At 39.0% G+C, this 12,410-nt stretch overlaps 1 protein-coding gene across 1 annotated transcript in view; it reads right to left on the bottom strand.

Annotated features, from left to right (window-relative positions):
* LRRC9 (leucine rich repeat containing 9) overlaps positions 1–12,410 on the bottom strand; it is a 161,127-nt gene that overhangs the window by 14,126 nt on the left and 134,591 nt on the right. Inside the window, exons 26-28 of the mRNA XM_042782087.1 lie at positions 8,416–8,552; positions 3,827–4,044; positions 1,359–1,427 (exon numbers count right to left, since the gene is read on the bottom strand). Coding sequence (XP_042638021.1) covers positions 1,359–1,427; positions 3,827–4,044; positions 8,416–8,552 — 424 coding nt within the window. The remainder of the gene's footprint in view (positions 1–1,358; positions 1,428–3,826; positions 4,045–8,415; positions 8,553–12,410) is intronic.

Raw genomic sequence — 12,410 nt, 5'->3', positions numbered from 1 at the left:
TTTGAAATTAATGCACACACACATCTCAGTAATTCATGAGTTTAAGAAGGAATCCTTGGGAAAGTGGAAGATTTTAAGAAATAAAGAACAATAAAAATACTTATCAAAACTTGTAGGATACTGCTAAAATAGTACTTTGTAACTTAGTGTAGAGACATAACTGGTAAATCAGGGAAGATTAAACTGGCATGTTTGGCTCTTCCCTTTCCTCTTTGGAATGCACTTATTGCTGAAAGAATGCGTTTTGTTCTTTCAGAAGCTCTCCTCCCATATAGAAGGTCCCAATTTAGTATTTCCTGTCATGGGTTGGATGGCCTATTTCTGGGTTTATTAGCAGACCCATTTAGCTTTCCCCTCCTCCTTTGTCACTGTCATATTTCTCAATCTGTCCAGATACTAGGATAACAGAAATGCTATTTACTGGATCCCTTCAAAGAACTCAAACAGGAAAGGTGGCAAATTTCTCACAAAATTAGTTAATAAATTAAATGCAATCCCAGTGAAAATATCAACAAGATACTTATGAAACTTGAGAAGCTCTTCTTAAAACTCATAAGAAAGTGTAAAGGGCCAAGAATAGCCAAGGCAATGATAAAGAGAAAGAGAAAAAGGAGGAAGAGAAGGAGAGAGAAAAGGGGGAAGAAGAATCTAGGAGCTTACTTTACCAAGGAGGAGCCTCAGTGGTGCAGTGGTGAAGCGCTTGGCTGCTAATCAAAATGCTGGAAGTTCAAACCCACCAGCTGCCCTCAGGAGAAAGACGTGGCAGTTAGCTTGTCAAGACAGTAGCCTTGGAAACCCTATGGGCCAGTTTTACTCTGACCTGTAGGGTCGCTAAGGAGCTCTGGTGGTGCAGGGCTTAAGGCATTTGGCTGCTACCTGAAACATCTGTGGTTCAAACCCACCAGCCCCTCTGTGAAAGAAAGAGGAGGCAGTCTGCTTCTGTAAAGATTTTTAGCCTTGGAACCCCAATGAGGGTCATGATGAGTCAGAATTGACTCTATGGCAGAGGGTTTGGTTTGGTTTTATAGGGTTGCTAGGAGTCAGAATTGACTGTGACAATAAGTTTTATCCTACCAAACATCCAGATTTAACATAAAACTTTGGTAATTAAAACAGTGTAATACTGATACAGAAACAGACAAATAGGCCAATGAATACAACAATATAGAACCCTGAAATAGACCTTCTTATCTGTAACCAGTTGGAAGAAGACACTAATCAATAAATTGAACTGGGATAACTGGCTATGCATATGGATATGCATTAAATACCTTTCTCATAACATATAAAATTAAATTATATATAATCAATACACTGACTAAATACTGACTAATAAATTAGAATGGTAACATACTCACTGGATTACCATAAACTGTAAGCTCTCTGAGAGAAGAGATGACATCAAGTTTTTCCAGTTCTGCCATATCCTATTCAAAAGTTAATTTAATCAATAAATCATAGTTTGTTTAGTTTCAGTATCTTCCAGTACAGACAATTTGAAGTAATTTTATGTAAGTGCTGGATTGTATTTATCTCACAGTTAAGTTCTCTGAAGTGAGCTTGTATGACAACATTCTGTACTGTTGATAAATGACAGACCTGTGTGCTGTAGATTCCAAATACATTATTGACAAAGATGACATTCTAACATGGAAATGGGCTTTATAGTAGTACTTGCAAGAAAGGACCAAATTTTCTCAGAAAAGTTATGATCTGTTCTAGGGCTCAGATTGTATTTGGTTAATTTCCCAAAGTATTGACCCAGAAGTGTGAAAAAGTTGAATCCAGTTTGAAACAATTTCAAAGGTCCACCTTAAACACAATCTTAACCATGAAGGAGCAGGTGATACTGTTAGTGGAGTGCACCCTAACATACTTGCTGGCAGTTCCTTACCTGAAAAACAACTCTTAAATAGCTGAATTATTTGCATTCTTTGTTGGATGGTATTATTTATGATTAGCCACTTAACATTGGTGTAGGAGCTCTGGTGATGTAGTGCCTAAGGCATTTGACTGCTAACCAGAAGGCTGGTGGTTCAAACCCACCAGCCACTCCTCCTAAGGAAGACTCGGCAATCTAGTTCCACAGAGATACCGCCGTGGAAACCCAAGGAGGGGTCACTATGTGAGGTTTGTTTGTTTGTTTGTTTCTTTTTGGTAACATTGGTAAAAGTTTGTAAACACATTTTTATTTTTGCAAGATTACTTCTAAAATGCTACTTCTGACAAAAATTAGCCAACAGGTTCAGCTAAGGTGATTCCTCATTTTAGTAATGAAACCCCGTTATATGGGAAGGAAGGACCTGAGAAGCCAATGGAATATCCCAGACCCTATGAGTCCTTCAAATGAGCTCTGAGTCATGTCAGGCTTATTTGACAGTATGTTTGTTACCTCTGCTGCCATCACTGGAAAGATTTCTCACAGGATAACAATTTTCCTGTATTATATTTCTTTTGGATAAAACTTTGGAAGAAGTATTGCCAGTTTTCACAGGCTTTTCTCAGATGAGGTGTTGTTTGAACCTGGATAAATTAGATGTATACCATTTTTATATGTATGTGCATTCCTAATTGTCATGCGGAAAGGGGCACCTCACATGACTTCCTTCTATCATTGGACAGGGTTTTTCTTATCATCCCAGAAAAGGCTTCCTGAAGTAGAGCCACAAACAACTATTTATTGAGTATACTTTATGTACAGGCACTATGTTATATGCTAAAGATACAAATGCAGATAAGACAGACTTGATCCTTGCCCTTGGGGGACAGTCCACAGTTCAATCTGTCTTTAAGGCTATCTTACAGGTTTGGGCAGATGTAGTAAAAGTGGTAAATGGAGGGCTAATAGATCATCATCCAAACTGAGAGAATTCTTAGTCTGTATAGGAGTTCTGGTGGCATAGTGCCTAAGGCACTTTGACTGCTAACCAGAAGGCTGGCAGTTCAAACCCACCAGCCACTCCTCGGGAGGAATACTGGGCTATCTACTTCCATAGAGATACTGCCTCAGAAACCCAATGAGGGGTCGCTATTAGTTGGAGTCAACTCAAGGGCAGTGAGTTTTTTTATTTTTTTAAAATAAGGTTATGCCTGTATCTCTTATCTCTCCTTCAGGAGCGAGTTTGGACTGGTTCAGTTGGGGCAGTGGCCTAGGAATTGAATTCTCATTGAATGCTGAGCAGGTAAAATTAGAGCAGGATCCTATCTAAGGAGTCCTTGAGTGGGGAGAGATTGAATAATAAAGCCAAATCAAAGTCCATTAGCAGGAATTGATTCAAATGCCAGGTAGACTAAGTACCATGCCAAGTTCAAAGTCTGGAATTGAGATGCAGGAACAGTTTGTAACAAATGCCATCAGGAACAGTTGAGATCTCTTAGAAAGGACTGCTGAGAAGAGCCTTAGAACATTGAGAGCTCACCTTTATTAGTGCGGGTGTGTATATGGGTTGGTCAGGTATGTAAGTCTAAAAGTAGAGTGGACATCTCTGTATCACAGAGTGTTTATATGCCCTAAAATATGCTCTGGTAGCATAGTGCCTAAGGCACTTGACTGCTAACCAGAATGCTGGCAGTTCAAACCCACCAGCCACTCTTCGGAAGGAAGGTTAGGCAATCTGCTTCCACCTTGGAAACACAAGGAGGGGTCGCTACTAGTCAGGGCTGACTCGATGGCACATAACAACAACAACAACAAAATATGCATGTTATATAAATGATAAATAACACACTAGCAAAATTTTCAATGGTGTGCTTGGAAGCTTTCTGTTAAGAACTCAGAGGAATTAAGGCTTGTAAATCTCACAATAAGGAAATAAAATAATGTTACCTGGATTTTGTTATATCCTAAGAAGAGTTTCTCTAGTTTTAGCAAATGTTGTAATTTGCCCAGCTCTCGAAGTCTGTTTTCCTCCAGGTGAAGTGCCAGCAGAGAGCTTGGTTTAGCAAAGGCACTGTCATTAAATGCTCTGATGCGGTTATGGTCCACTACCAACTCCTGAAGGACTACCAAATTGTCAAGACCTTCAACCTGACTGATTTCATTCCCTGAAAAAAGATAAATCATAATATGCCAAGTGAGTCCAAGCTTTTTCAATTAAATGTTAGCTATCTTCATTTAAATAGTTTTTATTTTTTTTTTGTTTTTAAGTAAGGTAATTAAAAACATGTATATTTCCAAAGAGAAATAGAAATATAACTTACAGAAAGGTAAAGGCAGCATCAAGTAATATTCAGTAAAATTTCTCATTTGTTTGAAAGATCAGGATGTGAGGTACTCAATACACTGAACTAACCCAGTCTCTCTTTTCAGTGATTAAGTGCTACAACAGTTGATATTGACAAAATCAACTAGATCTATAAAAGTGCTACACAAGATATGTTTCCTGGGCATATTTGATTATTCTAAAAGGTATGGAACTTATTTCATAAAATAATTTGTTGTGTTGTTACGTTAGAAGAATGTACGTAAGTTATGCTACTCTTTCTTCAATATAATTTTGTGCTGGAATCATGTTCCATTATATTCTTGAGAGCCCTACACCCCCTTTTTTTTTTTTATAACCTGTGATTTCTCTCTACTGTATCAGTCAATAGCTTCATAAATACTAATGATTTATATGAAGATTTTTAGTTTACAAATGCTCTTATATATATTTGCTATAAGAATCTCAAAATAAGACAGGGAAAATATTATTATCACTTCTTAATGACCAGACAACTGAGTGTGAGGAATTAAATTTCTGGCCCAAAGATATAAAAATGGCGATTCCAGGCCTAGCTTCTTTTCATTTCGACGCCCCTTCTACTGTGCCAGCCTGGGCTGCATTCACTATCCATCCTCCTGAGCTAGCACATGATCTCACGATCTGGGAATTCTTCTCCTTGAGTTTAAAATATCTCACTGAATTTAAGACCCCCATAATTGTAAGATGTGCCGATATTTTATGTAAACTAAGAAAGAAAAGAAAAGCCTGGTGCGTAAATTATAATAAGCCATCATTTAAGTCACACCAGATTTTAGACACATTACAATATGGAAAGTGTCTCAGAATTACGAAATAAGGCACAGCTACCACGCTCTTTTGTTCTGTTTTTATAGTGAAATTGGTAACAGTTTTTGACAATTTTCAATAAAATTGGTCATGGCTAAATCACAGACTTTGAAGCAAGTATCAGTGCCTTATTTATAAATGGAAAAAAAAAGTTTCTTAAAGTCAAGCTGAGGAAAAAATGACACAGTTCTGCTATTACTTTGATGAAATTATGCATTCAGAATGTCACTTGTAACACTTGAAGATAGGTAATATTCTAGGTCCAGTAATATGAAAGCCAGGAGTTAGCTTCAAGTGCTGAATAATATGTACAGTAGCATATTTTTTTGGCCATTGAAGAAAAAAACTCCAAAAGAACTAAGCTGAGTACTTTTAGGAATATTACATTTCTATATCTAAAGAATTTATGATTGTTTGAAAACCTCCCACATATTTAACTAAATAGCTACATTTTTAGATAACTGTGACTTCTAATCCTAAAGATTCTAACTCAACTCCTATATCCCTACTCCCAAAGACTCCACTTTCACAACCAAAACCAAAAAACAAACTCATTGCTGTCAAGTCAGATCCAACTCATAGGGACCCATCCTTGGGTTTCCAAGGCAGTATCCCTACAGAAGTAGATTGCCCAGTCTCCCTTCTGAGGAGTGGTTGGTGGATTTGAACCACCAGCCTTTTGGTTAGCAGTCAAATGCCTTAGGCACTATGCCACCAGAGCGCCTACCCACTTTACCTACCATCCAGCAAATTTAACACAACTGCTGAAATGTAGGTCTGTAATCTCCCTCATAAGGAGCTCTGGTGGCTTGGCACCTGAGGCATTTGACTGCTAACCAAAAGGTTGTCAGTTTAAACCTACCAGCTGCTCCACAGAAGGAAAATGATTTTTTACTTCTGTAAAGATTTGTTGTTGTTGTTGTTGTTATGTGCCGTCGAGTCGGCCCCGACTCATAGCGACCCCTCCTTGGGTTTCCGAGGCAGTATCACTACGGAAGTAGGATTGCCCAACCTTCCTTCGGAGGAGTGGTTGGTGGGTTTGAACCACCAGCCTTCTGGTTAGCAGTCAAGTGCTTTTAGCCACTATGCTACCAGAGCTCCTACAGACTTGTAAACCCAGTGGGGGTTGCTCTGAGTCAGACTTGATGGCAACGATTTTGGGTTTTTTTGAATCTCTCTCGTGGACTGGCATCACCTCATCTTTCGCAGCCTAAAGCTTTTGCTCTCTCTTTTTTGCTGCTTTAGACCTTCATCAAGAAGCCCTGGTGCCACAATGGTTAAGCATTCTCCTGCTAACCGAAAGATTGGTGCTTCGAATCAACCCAGTGGACCTGACAGTCTGCTTCCATAAAGATGACAGCTAAGACAATCCTACGGGCAGTTCTACTCTGTCACATGGGGTCGTCAGGAGTTGGAATCAACTCTGCAGCACCCAGCAACAACAGACCTTAATCAGAATTATTTCCTTCTTTTCAACATCTTTAACCTAACTCACCTCTTTACGAACCTTTGCATGTGCTCGTCCCCTCACTAGTAACCATCCCATCTCTTATCTTCTTTTCACGGACAACCTCCCTGAGTATGCAACCCCGTCTGTTGAGTTTCCTACCAATCCAATCACTCCATCTAAACTGTTTTACTTTGGTTTCTGCTCTCATCATTTCCAAATCTGATCCCCAGAAACTTACCTAGAGTCTTCTTTTTGTTGAATTCAAGTTTTCCTCCCAGCCCAGGTCTCACTCTTCTCTTTATAGGTTTGAGGGTTATTCATCTTCTCTTTCCCTGACTGCATTTCTTCACTTCCTTTCAAAATTTCCAGTGATTTCCTATCTGACTCCTTTGCTGCCTTCTTAATATGAAGGTTCTACAAAGCTCTTTTCGCCTTTCGTTTTTCTTTTTCTATTCTCAGGGATCTTACTCCCTAAGTAAGAACATCCACTTGTGACTTCATCTCCCACCTTCACTGGACTAATTCTAAAATACCTATCTCCAGCCCTGACCTGTGATCCAGTACTACTACTTGAAGAAGTTTCTATTTTTATGTATTAAAATGCTCACAACACAAACTGATTTTTCCATACTCCAAGTGAGCAGCCTTACCCATTGACTTTATCTAGATTTAGTACTTCCTTTTGCTCAGTCTCCCAATGTAAAAATCATGAAAACATATTGGAATATTTTTCTTTCCTCATGTATCTAATTAGTCACTAAGTCCCAATATTTCCTTCTTTAGAACTGCCTTTTGGGCTCACCATTTACTCAGCACCCCCACTCCCTGCCCCCCCCCCCCAGGTCCCTGCCCCTCTCTAGTCCAGGCCAGTGTTATGTTATTCATGCTGGATGGAAAATGCATGGGCTTTGGAGTTAGCCCAGGGTTTAACTATACCACACCACTCACTGGTGCAACCTTAGGCAAATTATTTAACCTCACTGAGCCTCAATTGCTTCTTTCCTTATTTATTCATGGGTAAAATGCATATAAAAATGCCATTTAGGGTTCTGTGAAGATTAAATGAGAAAATGTACATAGACAAACACCTTGCCCAACGACTAGTTCAATCAGCACTCAATAAATGACAGCCATTACAATAAATAGCCTCACTTCCTGCCTGAGGCAGCCCTGCTCTGATTTGCCACTCTAGCCATGGCAACAGATCCTTTCACATTAGTAGATGAAAATAGACCTCCCGGGTCAGCTTGTCTGTTCTTTTTTGGGTCAACGGATCTATTAAAAGATCTGTCATTGATGTGCTAAATTTCTTACTCTTTTAAAGCTAATTCTCCATGTTCTTGACCCAACTCACAGGCACTTTTGATGGGCAAAAAGACACATTAAAAAGTTTAAAACATCGTTTAGAAAAGCCAGTCTCTCTAACAATTTTGGGTTCAAGAAATACTTGTGAATTACTGACTCTTAACTTTTTCTTGTTTTTTAGCTCTGGTAGTGTAGTGCCTAAGGCACTTGACTGCTAACCAGAAGGCTGGCGGTTCAAACACACGGCCACTCCTTGGAAGGAAGATGGGGCAATCTACTTCCGTAATGATACTGCCTTGGAAACCCAAGGAGGGGTCGCTATGAGTCAGGTCTAACTCGATGGCACATAACAACAACAACATGATATAAAAAGTAAATTATCATATAATTCTGTAAATATTCCTAGAATGTTATATTTTCCTTCAAAAATAGTTTTTAAAAGTATTTAAATAACCCCCCAGTAACTAATTTCTGATTACTAGAATATTTTTCTCAATGAATCTGTTTGAAGTGAATGTTGTTGATGCTTTAATATTTATCAAAATAGGATAGTAAACAAATCAGTCTTTAATAATACAAACGTACACATTTAACAAGATTGCTACTTACCTTGTAGAAACAGGAACTTTAAATTTCTTAGTCTGTTAAGTTGTAGCTGAATTAAATTACAAATTCCATTGTAGCCCAAATGGAGAACTTCTAAACTGTGCATTATTGGAGGCAAATTTTCACAGACTACTGTGTCTCTGAAAAACACAGGTAAGTCTTTGAAAAACACAGGTAGGTCTGAGACCATATACTTAATTTTAAATCAGCTGTATCCTAAAAAGACAGTCTGGTATGTACTTATTATAAGTTAAAGTTAAGAAAACAGAATGAATGTATTATAAAATCCAAATTAACTACATAGTATGGATTTACTATAAATCCAAATTAACTATATAGTATACACTTTCTTTTATTCCACCTAATAATCTTTTTTATTATTATTCTTTAAAAATATTTATATATGGTTAAAAAAAATAATAAAGAAGCACAAGAGGAGTTATAATGAAAAGGAATACTAGTACAGCCAGGCAAAAAATAAAATGCATCTGGAGAATTGGAAAGAAGTAAAACTTTTTATTTGCAGATGACATCTAAATACATGATCCTGCATTTAGAAAATCTTTTTTTTTTTTTTTATTGTGATTTGGGTGAAAATTTACAGAGCAAATTCACTTTCCATACAATGTCTCATGACATTGACCACAATTTGCCACAATGTAACAGCTCCCCTCCCACTTCCTCCCAAAAATTACCTCTTCCCTGTGTCCATTCCTCCATGCTCTCCTGCCCCGTGAGCTGTCTCCCGGTGCATAAGGAGCCCTTCTTTCTCCCATGATTGTTCTCTCCAAGGAGAGTATCTACTTGAGGTAAATGTTCAACTCATATGCCTGTCTTTTGCTTGGCTGCAAACCACAGGTATGGGTTCAATTCCAGACCTGATGGGCAGCTAGGGGCCATAGTCTCAGTAGTTCCACCAGCCTCTATCAGACCAGCAAACCTGGTCCCCCTCTCCCTTTTTTTTCCTCCAAATGATTTTGGGTTTTGTCCACATTGTTCTCCCTCTCTATCTAGGATCTCCTACATAGATCCCCTTCCAAGTGGTTGACACTGGTAGCTGGGCACTATCTAGTTTAGTTCTTTTTGTCTCACAGTCATATAGGCTGCAGATTGGATTGTGTACCAGTTGCTAGGACTGATTGTATCCATGAATTTTTGGTTTTCTTCATTCTTCTTTGCTCTGGACGAGGAGAGACCCATTGTTGCATCTAGATGGCAGTTTGCAAGCTTTTAAGATCCCAGTGGCTACTTGCCAAAGTAGGAGGTGGAACAATGCCAATTGAGCTTGATGTCCCCTGCGACTATGGTCCCGAGCTCACAGGTTCAACTACTTGGTCCCTCTGGGTAGCTGGCTGTGACCAAGCAGTGACTACCACCTTGCCTATTGTCAGCTCTATTATACACCTGGGAATTCAGATCACACACATAAACTTATAGGACTTTTATTTAGAAAACCTTAAGGAATGCACCAAACAACTACTTGGACCAATAAATGGCTCAGAAAGGTCACAGAGTAAAAGATTACTATATAAAAGCCAACTGCACTTCTATATGCCTTTCTAAAAATTCTGAAATTTCAATTACGAAAAAACTTTTGGCTCCTTGAGTAGTTGCACCTGTGGGCTAGGGACCATAGTTGCAGGGGACATCAGGCTCACTTGGCATAACACTATATAAAACATTGTTCCACATCCTACTTTGGCAAGTAGCGACTGGGATTTTAAAAGCTTGCAAGTGTCCACCTAGATGCAATGATGCATCTCTCCTCATCCAGACCAAAGAAGAATGAAGAAAAGCAAAGATTCATGGAAACAATTAGTCCAAGGGACTGGTACACCATGCAATCCTCAGCCTACATGACCATGAGATCAGAAGAACTAGATGGTGCCTAGGAGCTCTGGTAGCATAGTGGCTAAGGCACTTGACTGCTAACCAGAAGGCTGGCGGTTCAAACCCACCAGCCACTCCTCAGAAGGAAGGTTGGGCATTCCTACTTCTGTAGTGATACTGCCTCGGAAACCCAAGGAGGGGTCGCTATGAGTCGGGGCCGACTCAATGGCAAACAACAACAGATGGTGCCTGGCTACCACTGTCAACCACTTGGAGGGGGATCTACGTAGGAGATCCCAGACAGAATGAGAGAACAATGTGGAATAAACTCAAATCATTTAAAAAAAAAATTTTTTTTTTTTTTTTTTGGCTAGTCTGATAGAGCTTGATGGAACCACTGAGACTGTGGCCCCTACTTGCCCTTCAGGTCTGGAATTGAATCTACTCCTGTGGCTTCCAGACAAACAAAAGACAGGCATATGAGCTGAATAAACTCCTTAAAGAGATCAATCATGGGAGAATAGAAGGGTTGTGTATGCACAGGGAGACAGCTCATGTACCACAATGCACTGGAGGGAAGGACACAGGGAAGAGATAACTATGGGGAGGAAGTGGGAGGAGAGCTGGTGCATTGTGGGAAATTGCAGTCAGTGTCTTGAGACAAACTGTATGTGAGCTGCTGTATAGAAAGTGAATTTGCTCTGTAAACTTTCATCTAAATCATTAAAAAAAATCTTTTGACTCCTATAACAACACTAAAAAGATCAAATACTTCAGAATAAATTTAACAAAAAATGTACTAGATTTGTACATTGAAAACTACAAAACATTGCTGAGAGAAATTAAAGATGTAAATAAATGGAGAAATAGTCCAGGTATATGAATTAGAAGATTTATTATTATTAAGATGGCAATTCTCTCCAAATTAATGAATAGAGTCAATTCAATCTCTATTAAAAACCCAACAGACATTGTTTTTTTCAGAAACAAGTTGACCCTAAAATTTATATGAAAATGCAAACAACGCAGAATAGCCAAAGCAATGTTGAAAAAGAATAAAGCTGGAGGACTCGCAGTCCTTGACTTTAAAATTTATTATAAGGCTACATACAGTGTTTATAAGGCCAGTACAGTGTGGTACTAGTGGAAAAAAAAAAAAGAGGACAGACATAGAGATCAACAAAATAGAACTGAGAACCTAGAAATAAATCTTTACATTTATGGTCACTTTTGAACAAAGGTGCCAAAGGCAATTCAGAGGAGAAAAGGATAGAGTTTTAAACAAATGGGGCTGGGACAACTGGATAACCACATGCAAAAAGAATTTAGGCCTCATACCTTATCTCAGAATATATATAAGAATTGATGCAAAATGGATCATAGAACTAAATATAAGATCAGAAACATGAAACATTTTGAAGAAAACAAGAGAAAAATCTGTTTTTGTTTTATAATATGGGAGCTCTGGTAGCCTAGTGCCTAAGGCATTTGATGGTGAACCAGAAGGCTGGTGGTTCAAACTCACCAGCCACTCCTCGGAAGGAAGATTGGGCAATCTATTTCTATAGTGATACCGCCTCGGAAACCCAAGGAGGGGTTGCTATGAGTTGGATCCGACTCGATGGCAGTAAGTTTTTTTTTTTTTTTGTATAGTCATTAAATGGAGGAAGCAGGGGAAAAGCAATCAGAATGGAATATTTTGAGTATCTTTTATTTGTGAAGTTTATTTTTGACGTGTAGGCAGCTGAGCGGCACACATCGTTTAACAGCTCAACTCTTAGCCTAAAGGCTGACAGTTTGAAACCACCCAGAGGCAGCCTGGAACAATGCATTGGCGATCTGCTTCTGAAAGCCCTATGGAGAAGTTCTTTACATGGGGTGACAACAATAGAGCTATCAAATAAGCTAGACCTATGGAGTGGAATACGGAGTTCTGGTAGCATAGTGCCTAAGGCACTTGACTGCTAACCAGAGTGGTGGTTCAAACCCACCAGCCACTCCTCAGAAGGAAGATGGGGCAATCTACTTCTATAGTGATACTGCCTCGGAAACCCAAGGAGGGGTTGCCATGAGTCAGGTCCGACTCGTTGGCACATAACAACAACAACAACAACATGGAGTGGAATGTGTTACTGCTATCATTAATGTGACTAATTGCTTTTGTAATT

Source organism: Orycteropus afer, unplaced genomic scaffold, assembly GCF_000298275.1.
Source record: "Orycteropus afer afer isolate SDZICR_OR568_19922 unplaced genomic scaffold, OryAfe1.0 scaffold00237, whole genome shotgun sequence".
In the NCBI taxonomy this organism is placed as follows: domain Eukaryota; kingdom Metazoa; phylum Chordata; class Mammalia; order Tubulidentata; family Orycteropodidae; genus Orycteropus; species Orycteropus afer.
Note: the sequence above shows the minus strand (reverse complement) of the source record. Positions and strands in the feature narration are given on the sequence as shown.